The sequence below is a fragment of the Mustelus asterias genome, unplaced genomic scaffold (genome assembly GCF_964213995.1).
Source record: "Mustelus asterias unplaced genomic scaffold, sMusAst1.hap1.1 HAP1_SCAFFOLD_3372, whole genome shotgun sequence".
NCBI lineage: Eukaryota > Metazoa > Chordata > Chondrichthyes > Carcharhiniformes > Triakidae > Mustelus > Mustelus asterias.
In genome coordinates this window covers 5,204-27,500 of record NW_027593317.1, presented here as the reverse complement: position 1 = coordinate 27,500, position 22,297 = coordinate 5,204, and the positions used below count along the sequence as shown (strand labels likewise).

The 22,297-nt window shown below is 51.7% G+C and overlaps 1 protein-coding gene across 1 annotated transcript in view; it reads right to left on the bottom strand.

Moving 5' to 3' along the window:
- Nucleotides 1–22,015, bottom strand: part of LOC144490499 (neuronal tyrosine-phosphorylated phosphoinositide-3-kinase adapter 1-like) — a gene marked incomplete at both ends in the record, with an annotated part of 24,200 nt that extends 2,185 nt beyond the window's left edge. Inside the window, 3 exons of the mRNA XM_078208240.1 lie at nt 6,848–7,009; nt 8,001–9,299; nt 21,717–22,015. Coding sequence (XP_078064366.1) covers nt 6,848–7,009; nt 8,001–9,299; nt 21,717–22,015 — 1,760 coding nt within the window. The remainder of the gene's footprint in view (nt 1–6,847; nt 7,010–8,000; nt 9,300–21,716) is intronic.
- Nucleotides 22,016–22,297: the final 282 nt, after the last annotated feature.

The following is a 22,297-nucleotide window of genomic DNA, read 5'->3' as shown; positions in this document are numbered from 1 at the left end:
GTTACAACAGCGATTTTCCAATCCTCTGGGACTTTCCCTGACTCCAGTGACTTTTGAAAGATCATAACTAACGCCTCCACTATTTCTTCAGCTATCTCCTTTAGAACTCTAGGATGTAGCCCATCTGGGCCCGGAGATTTATCAATTTTCAGACCTTTTAGTTTCTCTAGCACTTTCTCCTTTGTGATGGCAACCATATTCAACTCTGCCCCCTGACTTTCCTGAATTGTTGGGATATTACTCATGTCTTCTACTGTGAAGACTGACGCAAAGTACTTATTAAGTTCCTCAGCTATTTCCTTGTCTCCCATCACTAGATTACCAGCGTCATTTTGGAGCGGCCCAATGTCTACTTTTGCCTCCCGTTTGTTTTTAATGTATTTAAAGAAACTTTTACTATCATTCCTAATGTTACTGGCTAGCCTACCTTCATATTTGATCCTCTCCTTCCTTATTTCTCTCTTTGTTATCCTCTGTTTGTTTTTATAGCCTTCCCAATCTTCTGACTTCCCACTACTCTTTGCCACATTATAGGCTCTCTCTTTTGCCTTGATGCATTCCCTGACTTCCTTTGTCAGCCATGGCTGCCTAATCCCCCCTCTGATAACCTTTCTTTTGTTTGGGATGAACCTCTGCACTGTGTCCTCAATTACTCCCAGAAACTCCTGCCATTGCTGTTCTACTGTCTTTCCCACTAGGCTCTGCTTCCAGTCGATTTTTGTCAGTTCCTCCCTCATGCGCCTGTAATTACCTTTATTTAACTGTAGAACCTTCACATCTGATTCTGCCTTCCTTCTTTCAAATTGCAGACTGAATTCTACCATATTATGATCACTGCTTCCTAAGTGTTCCCTTACTTTAAGATCTTTTATCACGTCTGGCTCATTACATAACACTAAGTCCAGAATAGCCTGTTCCCTCGTGGGCTCCATCACAAGCTGTTCCAAAAAGCCGTCCTGTAAACATTCAATGAATTCCCTTTCTTTGGGTCCACTGGCAACATTATTTACCCAGTCCACCTGCATATTGAAATCCCCCATGATCACTGTGACCTTGCCTTTCTGACATGCCCTTTCTATTTCGTGGTGCATTTTGTGCCCCTGGTCCTGACCACTGTCAGGAGGCCTGTACATAACTCCCATTATGGTTTTTTTGCCTTTGTGGTTCCTCAACTCTACCCACACAGACTCCACATCGTCTGACCCTATGTCGTTTAGTGCTATTGATTTAATTTCATTTCTAATTAACAAGGCAACCCCGCCCCCTCTACCCACCCCTCTGTCTTTTCGATAGGTTGTGAATCCCTGGATGTTTAACTGCCAGTCCTGAACCCCCTGCAACCACGTCTCTGTGATGCCTACCACATCATACCTGCCAGTCACAATCTGGGCCACAAGCTCATCTATCTTGTTCCGGACACTGCGGGCATTTAAATATAGCACCTTTAATTCCCTATTGACCGTCCCTTTTTGTTTTCGTAGTGTGGTGGACCTTGGTCTACTGAGCCTTTCCAGACACTGTGTCATATTTTGTGAGATGGGGACTATCGTAACCTCTCCTGAGTGCTGTCTTTTCGTGATTTTTTGTAATCCTAAGCAGCTACGCTTCCCACTGATTCCTTCACCTCTTGGTTCCCTGACTTTCCCTTCCCCCCCAATCTCTAGTTTAAAGTCCTATTGACCACCCCATTTACTCTCTTCGCCAGAACACTGATCCCAGCTCGGTCCAGGTGGAGACCATCCCAACGGTATAGGTCCCCCCTGCCCCAAAACTGATGCCAGTGTCCCATGAAAAAGAACCCTTCTTTCCCACACCACTCTTTCAGCCAGCAGTTCAGCAACCTGCACATCTTTGGACACTAAGGGGCAATTTAGCATGGCCAATCCACCTAACCTATGCATCTTTGGACACTAAGGGACAATTTAGCAGGGCCAATCCACCTAACCTGCACATCTTTGGACACGAAGGGACAATTTAGCATGGCCAATCCACCTAACCTGCACATCTTTGGACTGTGGGAGGAAACCGGAGCATCCGGAGGAAACCCACACAGACACGGGGAGAATGTGCAGACTCCACACAGACAGTGACCCAAACCGGGAATCGAACCTGAGTCCCTGTCGCCGTGAGGCTGCAGTGCCAACCCGCTGTGCCACCGTACCACCTAATGCTAACATGGTCCACCCCTCACCGCTACAATTCCTGTGGCGAGTGGAACATGAGAATTCCTCCCTCCCCCAGTGTCTTCTACCATCAAGACCGATGCAAAATACTAGCTCAAAGTGCTAATTATTTCCTTGTTTTTCCACTGTTCCATTTGTTGCTCAGTTTCATCCTCGAAGGGATCAATGTTACTCTTTCTCTTTTGATATACTTCATCATATCATAGCATCATAGAATCTACAGTGCAGAAGGAGGCCATTTGGCCCATCGAGCCTGCACTGACAACAATTCTACCCAGGCCCTATTCCCATAACACCACACATTTACCCTCCTAATCCCACCTGACACTAAGGGGCAATTTAGCATGGCCAATCCACCTAACCTTCACATCTTTGGACACTAAGGGGCAATTTAGCATGGCCAATCCACCTAACCTGCACATCTTTGGACACTAAGGGGCAATTTAGCATGGCCAATCCACCTAACCTGCACATCTTTGGACACTAAGGGGCAATTTAGCATGGCCAATCCACCTAACCCGCACATCTTTGGACACTAATAGACAATACAGCATAGCCAATCTATCTAATCTACACATCTTTGGACACTAAGGGGCAATTTAGCATGGCCAATCCACCTAACCCACACATCCTTTGACACTAAGGGGCAATTTAGCATGGCCAATCCACCCAACCCACACATCCTTTGACACTAAGGGACAATTTAGCATGGCCAATCCACCTAACCTACACATCTTTGGACACTAAGGGACAATTTAGCATGGCCAATCCACCTAACCTACACATCTTTGGACACTAAGGGACAATTTAGCACGGCCAATCCACCTAACCTTCAGATCTTTGGACACTAAGGGGCAATTTAGCATGGCCAATCCACCTAACCTACACATCTTTGGACACTAAGGGACAATTTAGCACGGCCAATCCACCCAACCCGCACATCCTTAGACACTAAGGGACAATTTGGCATGGCCAATCCACCTAACCTACACATCTTTGGACACTAAGAGGCAATTTAACATGGCCAATCCACCTAACCTGCACATCTTTGGACTGTGGGAGGAAACCGGAGCACCCGGAGGAAACCCACGCAGACACGGGGAGAACGTGCAAACTCCGCACAGACAGTGACCCGAGGCCGGAATGGAACCTGGGTCCCTGGCGCTGTGAGGCAGCAGTGCTAACCACTGTGCCACCGTGTCGCCCAAGTGAATATTGGGCTTCCTTCGAGCTGGAATTGAACCAGCGACCTAAGGATGTGACTTGGAAACATCCACAGTCCTCCGCTCTACCAGCTGGGCGATGGAAGGGTTGAACAGTCAACTGCTTTGATCTTTCTTTGCGAATCTTCTCTCAGAACCCTCGGTTCTTTTTGTCAAGGGGCGATTTAACTTCAAGATATCAAAGAGAAGAGATGGGGACAAGAGCGGGGAACTCTTTCCCACTGATTGGAGGGACCCTCAGACTGGGAACGGAGTCTAAACGTTAGAGCCTTTCATAGAATTCCTTTATTGCAAGAGGAGGCCATTCGGCCCATCGAGACTGCACTGACTATAATCGCACCAAGGCCCCATTCCCGTAACCCCACACATTTACCCTGCTAATCCCCCTGACACTCGGCTCAATTTAGCACGGCCAATCCACCCTAACCAGCACGTCTTTCAGTCTGTGGGAGGAAACCGGAGCACCCGGGGGAAACCCACGCAGACACGGGGAGAATGTGCAGACTCCACACAGACAGTGACCCAAGCCGGGAATCAAACCCAGGTCCCTGGCGCTGTGAGGCAGCAGTGCTAACCTTAATGTCCAAAGATGTGTAGGTTAGGTGGATTGGCCATGCTAAATTATCCCTTAATGTCCAAAGATGTGCGGGTTAGGTGGATTGGCCATGCTAAATTGCCCCTTAGTGTCCAAAGATGTGCAGGTTAGGTGGATTGGCCGTGCTAAATTGCCCCTGAGTGTCAGGGGGATTAGTAGGGTAAATATGGGTCACTGTCTGTGTGGAGTCTGCACGTTCTCCCCGTGTCTGCGTGGGTTTCCTCCGGGTGCTCCGGTTTCCTCCCACAGTCTGAAAGACGTGCTGGTTAGGGCGCATTGACCCGAACAGGCGCCGGAGTGTGGCGACAAGGGGATTTTTCACAGTAACTTCATTGCAGCGTTAATGTAAGCCTTACTTGCGACTAATAAATAAACTTAAACTTTATTGAGAGGGGGTTGTGATCGTCAGGGGAGTATTTTCCCATTGCCGACGGGGTGGTGAAGGGAAGGGGAGAGGGGGGGGGGTGGGGGGGTGGAGAAGGGTGGGTGGGTGGCGGGGGGGGGGGGAGAAGTGCCATGAACTGGAATCGAACATTGTGTGGTGGAGTAGTTGTGGATGATGTTGAAGGCTGTGCCGGAGTGAGTGCGGGTGGCCAGGGGGAGATGGGCTATGCTTCAATTAGCCCTTGAAATCGGGTAAACAGCAAACGAGTCGATGGGATCTCCTTCTGGATCACCACCCATGGCTTTTGGCTGGTTGTGATGCCTCACACAGCCCCATAGCTCGGCGTCCAAGACTGCGCATGGCAAATCACAGAATCCCTGCAGTCCAGAAAGAGGCCATTCAGCCCATCGGGTCAGCACCGACCACAATCTCACCTACCCCTTCCCCTGTAGCCCCACATATTTACCCGAGCTCGTCCCCCTGACACTCAGGGGCAATTTAGCATGGTTAATCCATAGAACATAGAACATTACAGCGCAGTACAGGCCCTTCGGCCCTCGATGTTGCGCCGACCAGTGAAACCAATCTAAAGCCCCTCTAACCGACACTATTCCAATATCATCCATATGTTTATCCAATAACCATTTAAATGCCCTTAATGTTGGCGAGTCCACTACTGCTGCAGGCAGGGCATTCCACGCCCTTACTGCTCTCTGAGTAAAGAATCTACCTCTAACATCTGTCCTATATCTCTCACCCCTCAATTTAAAGCTATGTCCCCTCGTGCTAGCCAACACCATCCGAGGAAAAAGGCTCTCACTATCCACCCTATCTAATCCTCTGATCATCTTGTATGCCTCTATTAAGTCACCTCTTAACCTTCTTCTCTCTAACGAAAACAACCTCAAGTCCCTCAGCCTTTCCTCATACGATTTTCCCACCATACCAGGCAACATCCTGGTAAATCTCCTCTGCACCCTTTCCAACACTTCCACATCCTTCCTATAATGCGGCGACCAGAACTGTACACAATACTCCAAGTGCGGCCGCACCAGAGTTTTGTACAGTTGCAGCATGACCTCCTGGCTCCGAAACTCAATCCCTCTACCAATAAAAGCTAACACACCGTACACCTTCTTAACAACCCTATCAATCTGGGTGCCAACTTTCAGGGATCTATGCACATGGAATCCACCTAACCTGCACACTTCTGGACACTAAGGGGCAATTTAGCATGGCCAATCCACCTAACCCGCACATCTTTGGACACTAAGGGGCAATTTAGCATGGCCAATCCACCTAACCTGCACATCTTTGGACACTAAGGGACAATTCAGCATAGCCAATCCACCTAACCTACACATCTTTGGACACTAAGGGGCAATTTAGCATGGCCAATCTACCTAACCCGCACATCTTTGGACACTAAGGGGCAATTTAGCATGGCCAATCCACCTAACCTGCACATCTTTGGACACTAAGGGACAATTCAGCATAGCCAATCCACCTAACCTGCACATCTTTGGACATTAAGGGACAATTCAGCATAGCCAATCCACCTAACCCGCACATCTTTGGACACTAAGGGGCAATTTAGCATGGCCAATCCACCTAACCTACACATCTTTGGACACTAAGGGGCAATTTAGCATGGCCAATCCACCAAACCTACACATCTTTGGACACTAAGGGGCAATTTAGCATAGCCAATCCACCTAACCTACACATCTTTGGACACTAAGGGACAATTCAGCATAGCCAATCCACCTAACCTACACATCTTTGGACACTAAGGGGCAATTTAGCATGGCCAATCTACCTAACCCGCACATCTTTGGACACTAAGGGGCAATTTAGCATGGCCAATCCACCTAACCTGCACATCTTTGGACACTAAGGGACAATTCAGCATAGCCAATCCACCTAACCTGCACATCTTTGGACATTAAGGGACAATTCAGCATAGCCAATCCACCTAACCCGCACATCTTTGGACACTAAGGGGCAATTTAGCATGGCCAATCCACCTAACCTACACATCTTTGGACACTAAGGGGCAATTTAGCATGGCCAATCCACCAAACCTACACATCTTTGGACACTAAGGGGCAATTTAGCATAGCCAATCCACCTAACCTACACATCTTTGGACACTAAGGGGCAATTTAGCACGGCCAATCCACCTGCATGTCTTTCGGACTGTGGGAGGAAACGGGAGCACCCAGAGGAAACCCACGCAGACACGGGGAGAACGTGCAGACTCCACACAGGCAGTGACTCAAGCCGGGTCCCTGGCGCTGTGAGGCGACAGTGCTGACCCACTGTGCCACCGTGCTGCCCCCACGATGGACAGTGGCTCTGGCAGGGTGAGGGGTGGGGGTGTGTGGGGGTGGGGGGGGGAATGGCAGTGTCTGTCAGCCCCCTTCGGAAGGGAACCAATCAATGGAACCGGCCGCCCTACCTACGCTCCGCTGGCATGTTATCGGGCAGGGCTGGGGCAACTCCGATCGCGAGGACCCCTTAGCCGAAGCGCCGTCGTGTGCCTGAGATTTCACAGGGATTCCCGAAGGCTTCTCCTCCTTGTCCAGGGATTCGCTGGCCCCACTCCGGCCGGGGGCGCCTCCTGCTGGGGAAGGGAGGGAAGAACTGTCACGTGGACCGGCAAGGGACCAAACACAACAACAACCCTGCTTTCACATAGCATCTATAACCTCGCGGGGGCGACGGGGAAAGCGGGGTTAATTGGATCGCTCTTACAGAGGGGCTGAATGGCCTCCTGCGAAGGTGCCTGGTAGGTACTGGCAGAGATGTCCTCTGTAAGGCCGACTAAGGGAGGGAGGGATTCTGGAGATTACATCTCAGGACCCACCTCCACCCCAGCCCAGGAAAGAGGACTGAAGACCAGCTATGATGCCCCCTCTAGTTAAATAGCCGTAGCTCCGGTATGTTGATGCCTGAATGAGGCCTTTTCCTTATTCGTTCATGGGGGGGGATGTGGGCATCGCTGGATGGGCCAACATGTATTGCCCATCCCTAACTGCCCCTTCAACTGAGTCTCGCTTGGCCATTTCCGAGGGCAGTTGAGATTCACCCACATTGGCTGTGGCTCTGGAGTCACATGTAGGCCAGACCGGGTAAGGACGGCAGATTTCCTCCCCTAAAGGAACCAGATGGGTTTTTCCGACAATGGGTCATCAGTAGATTCTTAATCCCAGATATTTTTTATTGAATTCAAATTCCACCATGGCGGGGATTCGAACCCCAGAACATCGCCCTGGCCCTCTGGATTACGACAACACCGCTCCCAAGTTCAAGGTAGGGACCAAACCAGGGCCGGTGACTCTCTTCAGAACCAGGGGAGAAAATCGGAGAAGATTGGTTCCCCGTTGCGGAAAGGAATGGCGTTCCAGAACGTTCCTTGACCCACGGCTGTCGATGTGGCGACTGGGAGACAGGAACGCGAGAGATCATCCCCACCCCTCCCTCTTTCCCGTCCGTTGTCCAGGAATGTTGTCAACCCCATCACAGGTCTACAATGACCCCCCCCCCCCCCAATCCTCCACCCCCACCCCATGAGGCTCTGAAAGACCCACACCCTTTCCAAATCATCTTACCTTCCGTCTCCGGCCCCTTCCTGCCGCAGGACGGATTCCGCTGCCAGCTCTGCCCGGCATTGGCGGGGCCTTCCCCGGGCGGGCTCCGGGTTTCGGCGTTGGCCACCGGCCGTGAGCAGCAGACGCCGGCAAAGCCTGAGGCCCTGTCCTGTCCTTGGGTTTTCACCGCCGCGTGGTAGACGGCGGGGCAGATCTTCTGAGCCGTGCCGGCCTTGAGGCTCTCGTAGGCCGGAGGGCGTTTGCAGGCCAGGGGGAGGTAAGGCCAGGCCACGGAGACCGGCCCGGCCAGGCCGGTGTGCTCCAGTAACCCGTGGGCCACCGGCACCTTGTAGAGGCTGGACAGGGCACGCGTGCCGGTGCTGCCTTTGTTGACGGAGCACAGCGCGTTCTGGAGCGTCGAGAGTTCCTTGTCCACTTTCTGGTCACTGGGCAGCTGGGCCAGCAGCGAGTGGGTGGTCACCCTAACCGAGGAGGAGATGATGCTGAGGGAAGCGGGCGCTTCCCTCTCGGCCTTCTGGTAGACCTGGGCCTGGGGAGCCACCAGCGCTGACTGGGCCAAAGCCTTCATGGTGTGGGAGGTGGGCAGCTCCTTCTCGGGCCTGTGCTGGCCGGAAGCCTGAGGGGGCAGGGGCGTTGAGTGGCTCCTCGCTCTCCCTGAGGGCACCACGGCCCCCTGAGAGGGGCCCTCCTCCTTGGGCGCTCTGGGGGCCGGCTGCCCGAGGGCCTGGACGCCGCTCGGAGTGGGCACCGAGTCTCCGTGCTGCAGAACGGGGAGCTTGGAGCCGGCCTGGGGCTTGTAGGCCTTCTGCGAGGCAGGCCGGGGGAAGGCCAGGAGAGGCGGCCGATGGAGGAGGAGGTTTGGGAAAGGCGGGGGGATGTCGTGGGGGGGGCCTTTGGGATTGGGCTGGCTGAAGGCCCTGGGGGCTCTGGGCCTGGACAAGGAAAACTTGCTCCACCTCAACTCCCGCAACCCCTCCTCGGGCAGAGGGTACTTCATCTCCTCGTAGATGGCCTCGCTGTGGTCAGAGTCTTCGTCCGCCGCGCTCTGCTCCTTGAACACGTCGCCGACCATCTCGATGTAGACCGGTTCCTCCTCCTCCTCCACCACCCTCCCCTCTTCCTCCGAGCCCCGGGCCGGGTCAGAGGGAGGGCCGTACCTGGGGCCTGATGTCACGGAAGGGGCCGCAGCAGAATTTTCATCGAAGGATACCGAGAGCTGGGTGTTGGGGCTGCGTTTGGGCTTCAGGGGAGGAATCCTCCGCCCGCCTTCGCCTGCCTCAAAACCCAGCTTCAACTTGACTGGAAAGAAGAGAGAGAGAGAAAGAGAGAGGGTGAGTTCTACTTCCTGGTCAGAGGTCACGCGCGCCATGTTGCGAGGGGTGTGTGGCCAATCCACCTAACCCGCACATCTTTGGACACTAAGGGGCAATTTAGCATGGCCAATCCACCTAACCCGCACATCTTTGGACACTAAGGGGCAATTTAGCATGGCCAATCCACCTAACCCGCACATCTTTGGACACTAAGGGGCAATTTAGCATGGCCAATCCACCTAACCCGCACATCTTTGGACACTAAGGGACAATTTAGCATGGCCAATCCACCTAACCTGCACATCTTTGGACACTAAGAGGCAATTTAGCATGGCCAATCCACCTAACCTACACATCTTTGGACACTAAGAGGCAATTTAGCACGGCCAATCCACCTAACCTGCACATCTTTGGACACTAAGGGGCAATTTAGCATGGCCAATACACCAAACCTACACATCTTTGGACACTAAGGGGCAATTTAGCATGGCCAATCCACCTAACCTGCACATCTTTGGACACTAAGGGGCAATTTAGCATGGCCAATCCACCTAACCCGCACATCTTTGGACACTAAGGGACAATTTAGCATGGCCAATCCACCTAACCTGCACATCTTTGGACACTAAGAGGCAATTTAGCATGGCCAATCCACCTAACCTACACATCTTTGGACACTAAGAGGCAATTTAGCATGGCCAATCCATCTAACCTACACATCTTTGGACACTAAGGGGCAATTTAGCATGGCCAATCCATCTAACCTACACATCTTTGGACACTAAGGGGCAATTTAGCATGGCCAATCCACCTAACCTACACATCTTTGGACACTAAGAGGCAATTTAGCATGGCCAATCCATCTAACCTACACATCTTTGGACACTAAGGGGCAATTTAGCATGGCCAATCCACCTAACCCGCACATCTTTGGACACTAAGGGGCAATTTAGCACGGCCAATCCACCTAACCTGCACATCTTTGGACACTAAGAGGCAATTTAGCACGGCCAATCCACCTAACCTGCACATCTTTGGACACTAAGGGGCAATTTAGCATGGCCAATCCACCAAACCTACACATCTTTGGACACTAAGGGGCAATTTAGCATGGCCAATCCACCTAACCTGCACATCTTTGGACACTAAGGGGCAATTTAGCATGGCCAATCCATCTAACTTGCACATCTTTGGACACTAAGGGGCAACTTAGCATGGCCAATCCACCAAACCTACACATCTTTGGACACTAAGGGGCAATTTAGCATGGCCAATCCACCTGACCTGCACATCTTTGGACACTAAGGGGCAATTTAGCATGGCCAATCCACCTAACCTACACATTTTTGGAGTGTGGGAGGAAACCGGAGCACCCGGAGGAAATCCAGTATGATTGACACTCAGCCAATCTCTTTTCCCCATTTTTTATATCTGGATAAGAGGAATGTTGAAAGAAAATGACCAAAAAAAGCCCCCAATCTTTCTTCAATGTCCCGGTCATGTTTCCCCAGGGCGGCCATTTTGGACCGTGACGAGGATAATTGACACCATTTGTGAGCCTGGAGATTGTTCTGTTCCGGGAGGCTCCAGGGCCAGTGCTGGGGTTGCGCAGCCCGACCTCCCACTCTCAGGCTAGCGTGGACTCAGAGCCTTACTCTGCACAGACAGTGACCCGAGGTCAGGAATCGAACCCGGGCCCTTGGCGCTGTGAGGCAGCAGCGCTAACCCGCTGTGCCACTGTGTCCCGAGATCCCTTGAAGTGTCCAAAACGCGATAGATCTCTGTCTCACATCCACTCAGTCCTCTGGAATAGAGAATTCACAAATTGTGTCAATTATCCTCATCACGGTCCAAAATGGCCGACACGTTATCCTGAGAGATCTGGGTGGAAGTTGAGGGGAACTTTCCTCATGGGATGGAATATCTTATTTCAGAGGGTCATTAGTCTGCGTAATTCGCCCCCCAAGACAGCAGTGAGGGCTTTGAATATATTTCATAAGACATAGGAGCAGAATTAGGCCACTCGGCCCATCGAGTCTGCTCCGCCATTCGATCATGGCTGATATTTTTCTCATCCCCATTCTCCTGCCTTTTCCCCATAACCCCATACCCCCTTATTAATCAAGAACCTATCTATCTCTGTCTTAAAGACACTCAATGACCTCCACAGCCTTCTGTGGCAAAGAGTTTCATCGATTCACCAATCTCTGGCTGAAGAAATTCCTCCTCATCTCTGTTTTAAAGGATCGTCCCTTTAGCCTGAGGTTGTGCCCTCTGGTTCTAGTTTTTCCTACCAGTGGAAACATCCTCTCCACGTCCACTCTATCCAGGCCTCGCAGTGTCCTGTAAGTTTCAATAAGATCCCCCCCTCATCCTTCTAAACTCCAACGAGTACAGACCCAGAGTCCTCAACCCGTTCCTCATACGACAAGCTCTTCATTCCAGGGATCATTCTTGTGAACCTCCTCTGGACCCTTTCCAAGGCCAGCACATCCTTCCTTAGATACGGGGCCCAAAACTGCTCACAATACTCCAAATGGGGTCTGACCAGAGCCTTATACAGCCTCAGAAGTGCATCCCTGCTCTTGTATTCGAGTTGGATTTTTCATTGACGAGGGAGCAATGGATGACAAGCAGGAATGTGGGGCGTCTCCGGGGCTAGAACTGCTGCCTCACAGGGCCAGGGACCCGGGTTCGATTCCCGGCTTGGGTCACTGAATGTTCATTCTCCCCCCCCGTGTGTCTGCGTGGGTTTCCTCCGGGTGCTCCGGTTTCCTCCCACAGTCCGAAAGACGTGCTGGTTGGGGATGCATTGGCCCGAACAGGCGCCGGAGTGTGTGGCCACCATGGGAATTTCACACTAACTTCATTGCGGTGTTAATGTCAGCCTCATTGTGACTCATAAATATAACTTTAACTTGATTCCGCAATAAACTCAGCCATGACCTTATCAAAAGGTCAAGCAGGTTTGAGGATCCGAATAAGCTCTTCCGGCTCCAATTCGCTCGGATCGCTTGTTCCAACTGGGACTCAAGCTCTAGAACTCCCTCTCCGAATCACTCTGCCTCTTTTGTTGTCTTGCTTCTTCAGAATGCGATTTAACAGAGAACTTTTAGGACACCTGCCCGAATTTTAAAAGTTTATTCCATGGGATGCGGGGGTCACGGGCGAGACTGGAGTTTGACACCAATCTGTACAACGTTGAGCTGAGCGACCTTCTGGCAGCAATCTGTGTGGCAAAGTGACAACTGCAGCGCTGCGAGGGAAAGACATCGGTGTAAAACTTTAATTGACAGTGTAGAGGGAGCTTTACTCTGTATCTAACCCCGTGCTGTACCTGTCCTGGGAGTGTTTGATGGGGGACAGTGTAGAGGGAGCTTTACTCTGTATCTAACCCCGTGCTGTACCTGTCCTGGGAGTGTTTGATGGGGACAGTGTAGAGGGAGCTTTACTCTGTATCTAACCCCGTGCTGTACCTGTCCTGGGAGTGTTTGATGGGGGACAGTGTAGAGGGAGCTTTACTCTGTATCGAACCCCGTGCTGTACCTGTCCTGGGAGTGTTTGATGGGGGACAGTGTAGAGGGAGCTTTACTCTGTATCTAACCCTGTGCTGTACCTGTCCTGGGAGTGTTTGATGGGGACAGTGTAGAGGGAGCTTTACTCTGTATCTAACCCCGTGCTGTACCTGTCCTGGGAGTGTTTGATGGGGGACAGTGTAGAGGGAGCTTTACTCTGTATCTAACCCCGTGCTGTACCTGTCCTGGGAGTGTTTGATGGGGACAGTGTAGAGGGAGCTTTACTCTGTATCTAACCCCGTGCTGTACCTGTCCTGGGAGTGTTTGATGGGGGACAGTGTAGAGGGAGCTTTACTCTGTATCTATCCCCGTGCTGTACCTGTCCTGGGAGTGTTTGATGGGGGACAGTGTAGAGGGAGCTTTACTCTGTATCTAACCCCGTGCTGTCCCTGTCCTGGGAGTGTTTGATGGGGGACAGTGTAGAGGGAGCTTTACCCTGTATCTAACCCCGTGCTGTACCTGTCCTGGGAGTGTTTGATGGGGACAGTGTAGAGGGAGCTTTACCCTGTATCTAACCCCGTGCTGTCCCTGTCCTGGGAGTGTTTGATGGGGGACAGTGTAGAGGGAGCTTTACCCTGTATCTAACCCCGTGCTGTACCTGTCCTGGGAGTGTTTGATGGGGACAGTGTAGAGGGAGCTTTACTCTGTATCTATCCCCGTGCTGTACCTGTCCTGGGAGTGTTTGATGGGGGACAGTGTAGAGGGAGCTTTACCCTGTATCTAACCCCGTGCTGTCCCTGTCCTGGGAGTGTTTGATGGGGGACAGTGTAGAGGGAGCTTTACCCTGTATCTAACCCCGTGCTGTACCTGTCCTGGGAGTGTTTGATGGGGACAGTGTAGAGGGAGCTTTACCCTGTATCTAACCCCGTGCTGTACCTGTCCTGGAAGTGTTTGATGGGGGACAGTGTAGAGGGAGCTTTACTCTGTATCTAACCCCGTGCTGTACCTGTCCTGGAAGTGTTTGATGGGGGACAGTGTAGAGGGAGCTTTACTCTGTATCTAACCCCGTGCCGTCCCTGTCCTGGGGGTGTTTGATGGGGACAGTGTAGAGGGAGCTTTACTCTGTATCTAACCCCGTGCTGTACCTGTCCTGGGAGTGTTTGATGGGGACAGTGTAGAGGGAGCTTTACTCTGTATCTAACCCCGTGCTGTACCTGTCCTGGGAGTGTTTGATGGGGGACAATGTAGAGGGAGCTTTACTCTGTATCTAACCCCGTGCTGTACCTGTCCTGGGAGTGTTTGATGGGGGACAGTGTAGAGGGAGCTTTACCCTGTATCTAACCCCGTGCTGTACCTGTCCTGGGAGTGTTTGATGGGGACAGTGTAGAGGGAGCTTTACTCTGTATCTAACCCCGTGCTGTACCTGTCCTGGGAGTGTTTGATGGGGGACAATGTAGAGGGAGCTTTACTCTGTATCTAACCCCGTGCTGTACCTGTCCTGGGAGTGTTTGATGTGGACAGTGTAGAGGGAGCTTTACCCTGTATCTAACCCCGTGCTGTACCTGTCCTGGGAGTGTTTGATGGGGACAGTGTAGAGGGAGCTTTACTCTGTATCTAACCCCGTGCTGTACCTGTCCTGGGAGTGTTTGATGGGGGACAATGTAGAGGGAGCTTTACTCTGTATCTAACCCCGTGCTGTACCTGTCCTGGGAGTGTTTGATGGGGGACAGTGTAGAGGGAGCTTTACTCTGTATCTAACCCCGTGCTGTACCTGTCCTGGGAGTGTTTGATGGGGGACAGTGTAGAGGGAGCTTTACTCTGTATCTAACCCCGTGCTGTACCTGTCCTGGGAGTGTTTGATGGGGACAGTGTAGAGGGAGCTTTACTCTGTATCTAACCCCGTGCTGTACCTGTCCTGGGAGTGTTTGATGGGGGACAGTGTAGAGGGAGCTTTACTCTGTATCTAACCCCGTGCTGTACCTGTCCTGGGAGTGTTTGATGGAGACAGTGTAGAGGGAGCTTTACTCTGTATCTAACCCCATGCTGTAACCTGTCCTGGGAGTGTTTGATGGGGACAGTGTAGAGGGAGCTTTACTCTGTATCTAACCCCATGCTGTAACCTGTCCTGGGAGTGTTTGATGGGGACAGTGTAGAGGGAGCTTTACTCTGTATCTAACCCCGTGCTGTACCTGTCCTGGGAGTGTTTGATGGGGACAGTGTAGAGGGAGCTTTACTCTGTATCTAACCCCGTGCTGTACCTGTCCTGGGAGTGTTTGATGGGGACGGTGTAGAGGGAGCTTTACTCTGTATCTAACCCCGTGCTGTACCTGTCCTGGGAGTGTTTGATGGGGGACAGTGTAGAGGGAGCTTTACTCTGTATCTAACCCCGTGCTGTACCTGTCCTGGGAGTGTTTGATGGGGGACAGTGTAGAGGGAGCTTTATTCTGTATCTAACCCCGTGCTGTACCTGTCCTGGGAGTGTTTGATGGGGACAGTGTAGAGGGAGCTTTACTCTGTATCTAACCCCGTGCTGTACCTGTCCTGGGAGTGTTTGATGGGGGACAGTGTAGAGGGAGCTTTACTCTGTATCTAACCCCGTGCTGTACCTGTCCTGGGAGTGTTTGATGGAGACAGTGTAGAGGGAGCTTTACTCTGTATCTAACCCCATGCTGTAACCTGTCCTGGGAGTGTTTGATGGGGACAGTGTAGAGGGAGCTTTACTCTGTATCTAACCCCATGCTGTAACCTGTCCTGGGAGTGTTTGATGGGGACAGTGTAGAGGGAGCTTTACTCTGTATCTAACCCCGTGCTGTACCTGTCCTGGGAGTGTTTGATGGGGACAGTGTAGAGGGAGCTTTACTCTGTATCTAACCCCGTGCTGTACCTGTCCTGGGAGTGTTTGATGGGGACGGTGTAGAGGGAGCTTTACTCTGTATCTAACCCCGTGCTGTACCTGTCCTGGGAGTGTTTGATGGGGGACAGTGTAGAGGGAGCTTTACTCTGTATCTAACCCCGTGCTGTACCTGTCCTGGGAGTGTTTGATGGGGACAGTGTAGAGGGAGCTTTACTCTGTATCTAACCCCGTGCTGTACCTGTCCTGGGAGTGTTTGATGGGGACAGTGGAGAGGGAGCTTTACTCTGTATCTAACCCCGTGCTGTACCTGTCCTGGGAGTGTTTGATGGGGGACAGTGTAGAGGGAGCTTTACTCTGTATCTAACCCCGTGCTGTACCTGTCCTGGGAGTGTTTGATGGGGGACAGTGTAGAGGGAGCTTTACCCTGTATCTAACCCCGTGCTGGACCTGTCCTGGGAGTGTTTGATGGGGGACAGTGTAGAGGGAGCTTTACTCTGTATCTAACCCCGTGCTGTACCTGTCCTGGGAGTGTTTGACGGGGACAGTGTAGAGGGAGCTTTACTCTGTATCTAACCCCGTGCTGTACCTGTCCTGGGAGTGTTTGATGGGGACACTGTAGAGGGAGCTTTACTCTGTATCTAAACCCGTGCTGTACCTGTCCTGGGAATGTTTGATGCAGTAAGAAGTTTAACAACACCAGGTTAAAGTCCAACAGTTTTATTTGGTAGCAAAAGCCACACAAGCTTTCGGAGCTCCAAGCCCCTTCTTCAGGTGAGTGGGAATTCTGTTCACAAACAGAGCTTATAAAGACACAGACTCAATTTACATGAATATTGGTTGGAATGCGAATACTTACAACTAATCAAGTCTTTAAGAAACAAAACAATGGGAGTGGAGAGAGCATCAAGACAGGCTAAAAAGATGTGTATTGTCTCCAGACAAGACAGCCAGTGAAACTCTGCAGGTCCAGGCAGGCTGTGGGGGTTACTGATAGTGTGACATGAACCCAATATCCCGGTTGAGGCCGTCCTCGTGTGTGCGGAACTTGGCTATCAGTTTCTGCTCAGCGACTCTGCGCTGTCGTGTGTCGCGAAGGCCGCCTTGGAGAACGCTTACCCGAATATCAGAGGCCGAATGCCCGTGACCGCTGAAGTGGTCCCCAACAGGAAGAGAACAGTCTTGCCTGGTGATTGTCTACCTGATACGCTGCAAGAAAGGATGTCCCGAGGCATGGTACATTGGGGAAACCATGCAGACGCTGCGACAACGGATGAATGAACACCGCTCGACAATCACCAGGCAAGACTGTTCTCTTCCTGTTGGGGAGCACTTCAGCGGTCACGGGCATTCGGCCTCTGATATTCGGGTAAGCGTTCTCCAAGGCGACCTTCGCGACACACGACAGCGCAGAGTCGCTGAGCAGAAACTGATAGCCAAGTTCCGCACACACGAGGACGGCCTCAACCGGGATATTGGGTTCATGTCACACTATTTGTAACCCCCACAGAGTTTCACTGGCTGTCTTGTCTGGAGACAATACACATCTTTTTAGCCTGTCTTGATGCTCTCTCCATTCACATTGTTTTGTTTCTTAAAGACTTGATTAGTTGTAAGTATTCGCATTCCAACCATTATTCATGTAAATTGAGTTTGTGTCTTTATAAGCTCTGTTTGTGAACAGAATTCCCACTCACCTGAAGAAGGGGCTTAGAGCTCCAAAAGCTTGTGTGGCTTTTGCTACCAAATAAACCTGTTGGACTTTAACCTGGTGTTGTTATACTTCTTACTGTGTTTACCCCAGTCCAACGCCGGCATCTCCACATCGTGTTTGATGGGGACAGTGTAGAGGGAGCTTTACTCTGTATCTAACCCCGTGCTGTACCTGTCCTGGGAGTGTTTGATGGGGGGCAGTGTAGAGGGAGCTTTACTATGTATCTAACCCTGTGCTGTACCTGTCCTGGGAGTGTTTGATGGGGGACAGTGTAGAGGGAGCTTTACTCTGTATCTAACCCCGTGCTGTACCTGTCCTGGGAGTGTTTGATGGGGACAGTGTAGAGGGAGCTTTACTCTGTATCTAACCCCGTGCTGTACCTGTCCTGGGAGTGTTTGATGGGGGGCAGTGTAGAGGGAGCTTTACTCTGTATCTAACCCCGTGCTGTACCTGTCCTGGGAGTGTTTGATGGGGGACAGTGTAGAGGGAGCTTTATTCTGTATCTAACCCCGTGCTGTACCTGTCCTGGGAGTGTTTGATGGGGACAGTGTAGAGGGAGCTTTACTCTGTATCTAACCCCGTGCTGTACCTGTCCTGGGAGTGTTTGATGGGGGACAGTGTAGAGGGAGCTTTACTCTGTATCTAACCCCGTGCTGTACCTGTCCTGGGAGTGTTTGATGGAGACAGTGTAGAGGGAGCTTTACTCTGTATCTAACCCCATGCTGTAACCTGTCCTGGGAGTGTTTGATGGGGACAGTGTAGAGGGAGCTTTACTCTGTATCTAACCCCATGCTGTAACCTGTCCTGGGAGTGTTTGATGGGGACAGTGTAGAGGGAGCTTTACTCTGTATCTAACCCCGTGCTGTACCTGTCCTGGGAGTGTTTGATGGGGACAGTGTAGAGGGAGCTTTACTCTGTATCTAACCCCGTGCTGTACCTGTCCTGGGAGTGTTTGATGGGGACGGTGTAGAGGGAGCTTTACTCTGTATCTAACCCCGTGCTGTACCTGTCCTGGGAGTGTTTGATGGGGGACAGTGTAGAGGGAGCTTTACTCTGTATCTAACCCCGTGCTGTACCTGTCCTGGGAGTGTTTGATGGGGACAGTGTAGAGGGAGCTTTACTCTGTATCTAACCCCGTGCTGTACCTGTCCTGGGAGTGTTTGATGGGGACAGTGGAGAGGGAGCTTTACTCTGTATCTAACCCCGTGCTGTACCTGTCCTGGGAGTGTTTGATGGGGGACAGTGTAGAGGGAGCTTTACTCTGTATCTAACCCCGTGCTGTACCTGTCCTGGGAGTGTTTGATGGGGGACAGTGTAGAGGGAGCTTTACCCTGTATCTAACCCCGTGCTGGACCTGTCCTGGGAGTGTTTGATGGGGACGGTGTAGAGGGAGCTTTACTCTGTATCTAACCCCGTGCTGTACCTGTCCTGGGAGTGTTTGACGGGGACAGTGTAGAGGGAGCTTTACTCTGTATCTAACCCCGTGCTGTACCTGTCCTGGGAGTGTTTGATGGGGACACTGTAGAGGGAGCTTTACTCTGTATCTAAACCCGTGCTGTACCTGTCCTGGGAATGTTTGATGCAGTAAGAAGTTTAACAACACCAGGTTAAAGTCCAACAGTTTTATTTGGTAGCAAAAGCCACACAAGCTTTCGGAGCTCCAAGCCCCTTCTTCAGGTGAGTGGGAATTCTGTTCACAAACAGAGCTTATAAAGACACAGACTCAATTTACATGAATATTGGTTGGAATGCGAATACTTACAACTAATCAAGTCTTTAAGAAACAAAACAATGGGAGTGGAGAGAGCATCAAGACAGGCTAAAAAGATGTGTATTGTCTCCAGACAAGACAGCCAGTGAAACTCTGCAGGTCCAGGCAGGCTGTGGGGGTTACTGATAGTGTGACATGAACCCAATATCCCGGTTGAGGCCGTCCTCGTGTGTGCGGAACTTGGCTATCAGTTTCTGCTCAGCGACTCTGCGCTGTCGTGTGTCGCGAAGGCCGCCTTGGAGAACGCTTACCCGAATATCAGAGGCCGAATGCCCGTGACCGCTGAAGTGGTCCCCAACAGGAAGAGAACAGTCTTGCCTGGTGATTGTCTACCTGATACGCTGCAAGAAAGGATGTCCCGAGGCATGGTACATTGGGGAAACCATGCAGACGCTGCGACAACGGATGAATGAACACCGCTCGACAATCACCAGGCAAGACTGTTCTCTTCCTGTTGGGGAGCACTTCAGCGGTCACGGGCATTCGGCCTCTGATATTCGGGTAAGCGTTCTCCAAGGCGACCTTCGCGACACACGACAGCGCAGAGTCGCTGAGCAGAAACTGATAGCCAAGTTCCGCACACACGAGGACGGCCTCAACCGGGATATTGGGTTCATGTCACACTATTTGTAACCCCCACAGAGTTTCACTGGCTGTCTTGTCTGGAGACAATACACATCTTTTTAGCCTGTCTTGATGCTCTCTCCATTCACATTGTTTTGTTTCTTAAAGACTTGATTAGTTGTAAGTATTCGCATTCCAACCATTATTCATGTAAATTGAGTTTGTGTCTTTATAAGCTCTGTTTGTGAACAGAATTCCCACTCACCTGAAGAAGGGGCTTAGAGCTCCAAAAGCTTGTGTGGCTTTTGCTACCAAATAAACCTGTTGGACTTTAACCTGGTGTTGTTATACTTCTTACTGTGTTTACCCCAGTCCAACGCCGGCATCTCCACATCGTGTTTGATGGGGACAGTGTAGAGGGAGCTTTACTCTGTATCTAACCCCGTGCTGTACCTGTCCTGGGAGTGTTTGATGGGGGGCAGTGTAGAGGGAGCTTTACTATGTATCTAACCCTGTGCTGTACCTGTCCTGGGAGTGTTTGATGGGGGACAGTGTAGAGGGAGCTTTACTCTGTATCTAACCCCGTGCTGTACCTGTCCTGGGAGTGTTTGATGGGGACAGTGTAGAGGGAGCTTTACTCTGTATCTAACCCCGTGCTGTACCTGTCCTGGGAGTGTTTGATGGGGGGCAGTGTAGAGGGAGCTTTACTATGTATCTAACCCCGTGCTGTACCTGTCCTGGGAGTGTTTGATGGGGACAGTGTAGAGGGAGCTTTACTCTGTAGCTAACCCGGTGCTGTACCTGTCCTGGGAGTGTTTGATGGGGACAGTGTAGAGGGAGCTTTACTCTGTATCTACCCCCATGCTGTCCCTGTCCTGGGAGTGTTTGATGGGGGACAGTGTAGAGGGAGCTTTACTCTGTATCTAACCCCGTGCTGTACCTGTCCTGGGAGTGTTTGATGGGGACAGTGTAGAGGGAGCTTTACTCTGTATCTAACCCCATGCTGTACCTGTCCTGGGAGTGTTTGATGGGGGACAGTGTAGAGGGAGCTTTACTCTGTATCTAACCCCGTGCTGTACCTGTCCTGGGAGTGTTTGATGGGGGACAGTGTAGAGGGAGCTTTACTCTGTATCTAACCCCGTGCTGTACCTGTCCTGGGAGTGTTTGATGGGGACAGTGTAGAGGGAGCTTTACTCTGTATCTAACCCCGTGCTGTACCTGTCCTGGGAGTGTTTGATGGGGGACAGTGTAGAGGGAGCTTTACCCTGTATCTGACCCCGTGCTGTACCTGTCCTGGGAGTGTTTGATGGGGGACAGTGTAGAGGGAGCTTTACTCTGTATCTAACCCCGTGCTGTACCTGTCCTGGGAGTGTTTGATGGGGACAGTGTAGAGGGAGCTTTACTCTGTATCTAACCCCGAGCTGTACCTGTCCTGGGAGTGTTTGATGGGGACAGTGTAGAGGGAGCTTTACTCTGTATCTAACCCCCAGCTGTACCTGTCCTGGGAGTGTTTGATGGGGACAGTGTAGAGGGAGCTTTACTCTGTATCTAACCCCGAGCTGTACCTGTCCTGGGAGTGTTTGATGGGGGACAGTGTAGAGGGAGCTTTACTCTGTATCTAACCCCGTGCTGTACCTGTCCTGGGAGTGTTTGATGGGGGACAGTGTAGAGGGAGCTTTACTCTGTATCTAACCCCGTGCTGTACCTGTCCTGGGAGTGTTTGATGGGGGACAGTGTAGAGGGAGCTTTACTCTGTATCTAACCCCGTGCTGTACCTGTCCTGGGAGTGTTTGATGGGGGACAGTGTAGAGGGAGCTTTACTCTGTATCTAACCCCGTGCTGTACCTGTCCTGGGAGTGTTTGATGGGGGACAGTGTAGAGGGAGCTTTACTCTGTATCTAACCCCGTGCTGTACCTGTCCTGGGAGTGTTTGATGGGGGACAGTGTAGAGGGAGCTTTAGTCTGGGAAAGAGGTCGCTGTCTCTCACCTTTCTCACCCTTCGACGTGGCTCCTTCATCTCCGCTGCTGCTCTTGCCCTCAGGACCCAGACTGAGTTTGGTGCTGGGGTGGTGCCTGGGTTTTCCCGAGGGTTTCCGGTTACAGGAATGCTCTCCATTCTCCACACTGCCCACCGAGTGAAGTGAGAGCGAGCGGGTGGTCATTCCGCTGCCACAGGGATGCGGCCCATGTTCCTGCGAGGCCGGCATCGTCATAAATCCCATCCGGAAGTGCTTGCGGAAAGAGGCGAGATCCCGAACCCTTCCCAGTCCCCCATCCTTGCAGATACTTCATCCCGGAGCAGAGAGGAGAGAGACAGGGCGGAGAGAGAGAGAGAGACAGGGCGGAGAGAGAGAGAGAGAGACAGGGTGGAGATGGAGAGGGAGACAGGGTGGAGAGAGAGAGAGAGAGACAGGGTGGAGAGAGAGAGAGAGAGAGAGACAGGGCGGAGAGAGGGAGAGAGAGAGAGACAGGGTGGAGAAAGGGAGAGGAAGAGAGAGAGGGAGAGAGAAAGAGTGAGACAGGGCGGAAAGAGGGAGAGAGAGAGAGAGAGAGAGACAGAGACAGGGC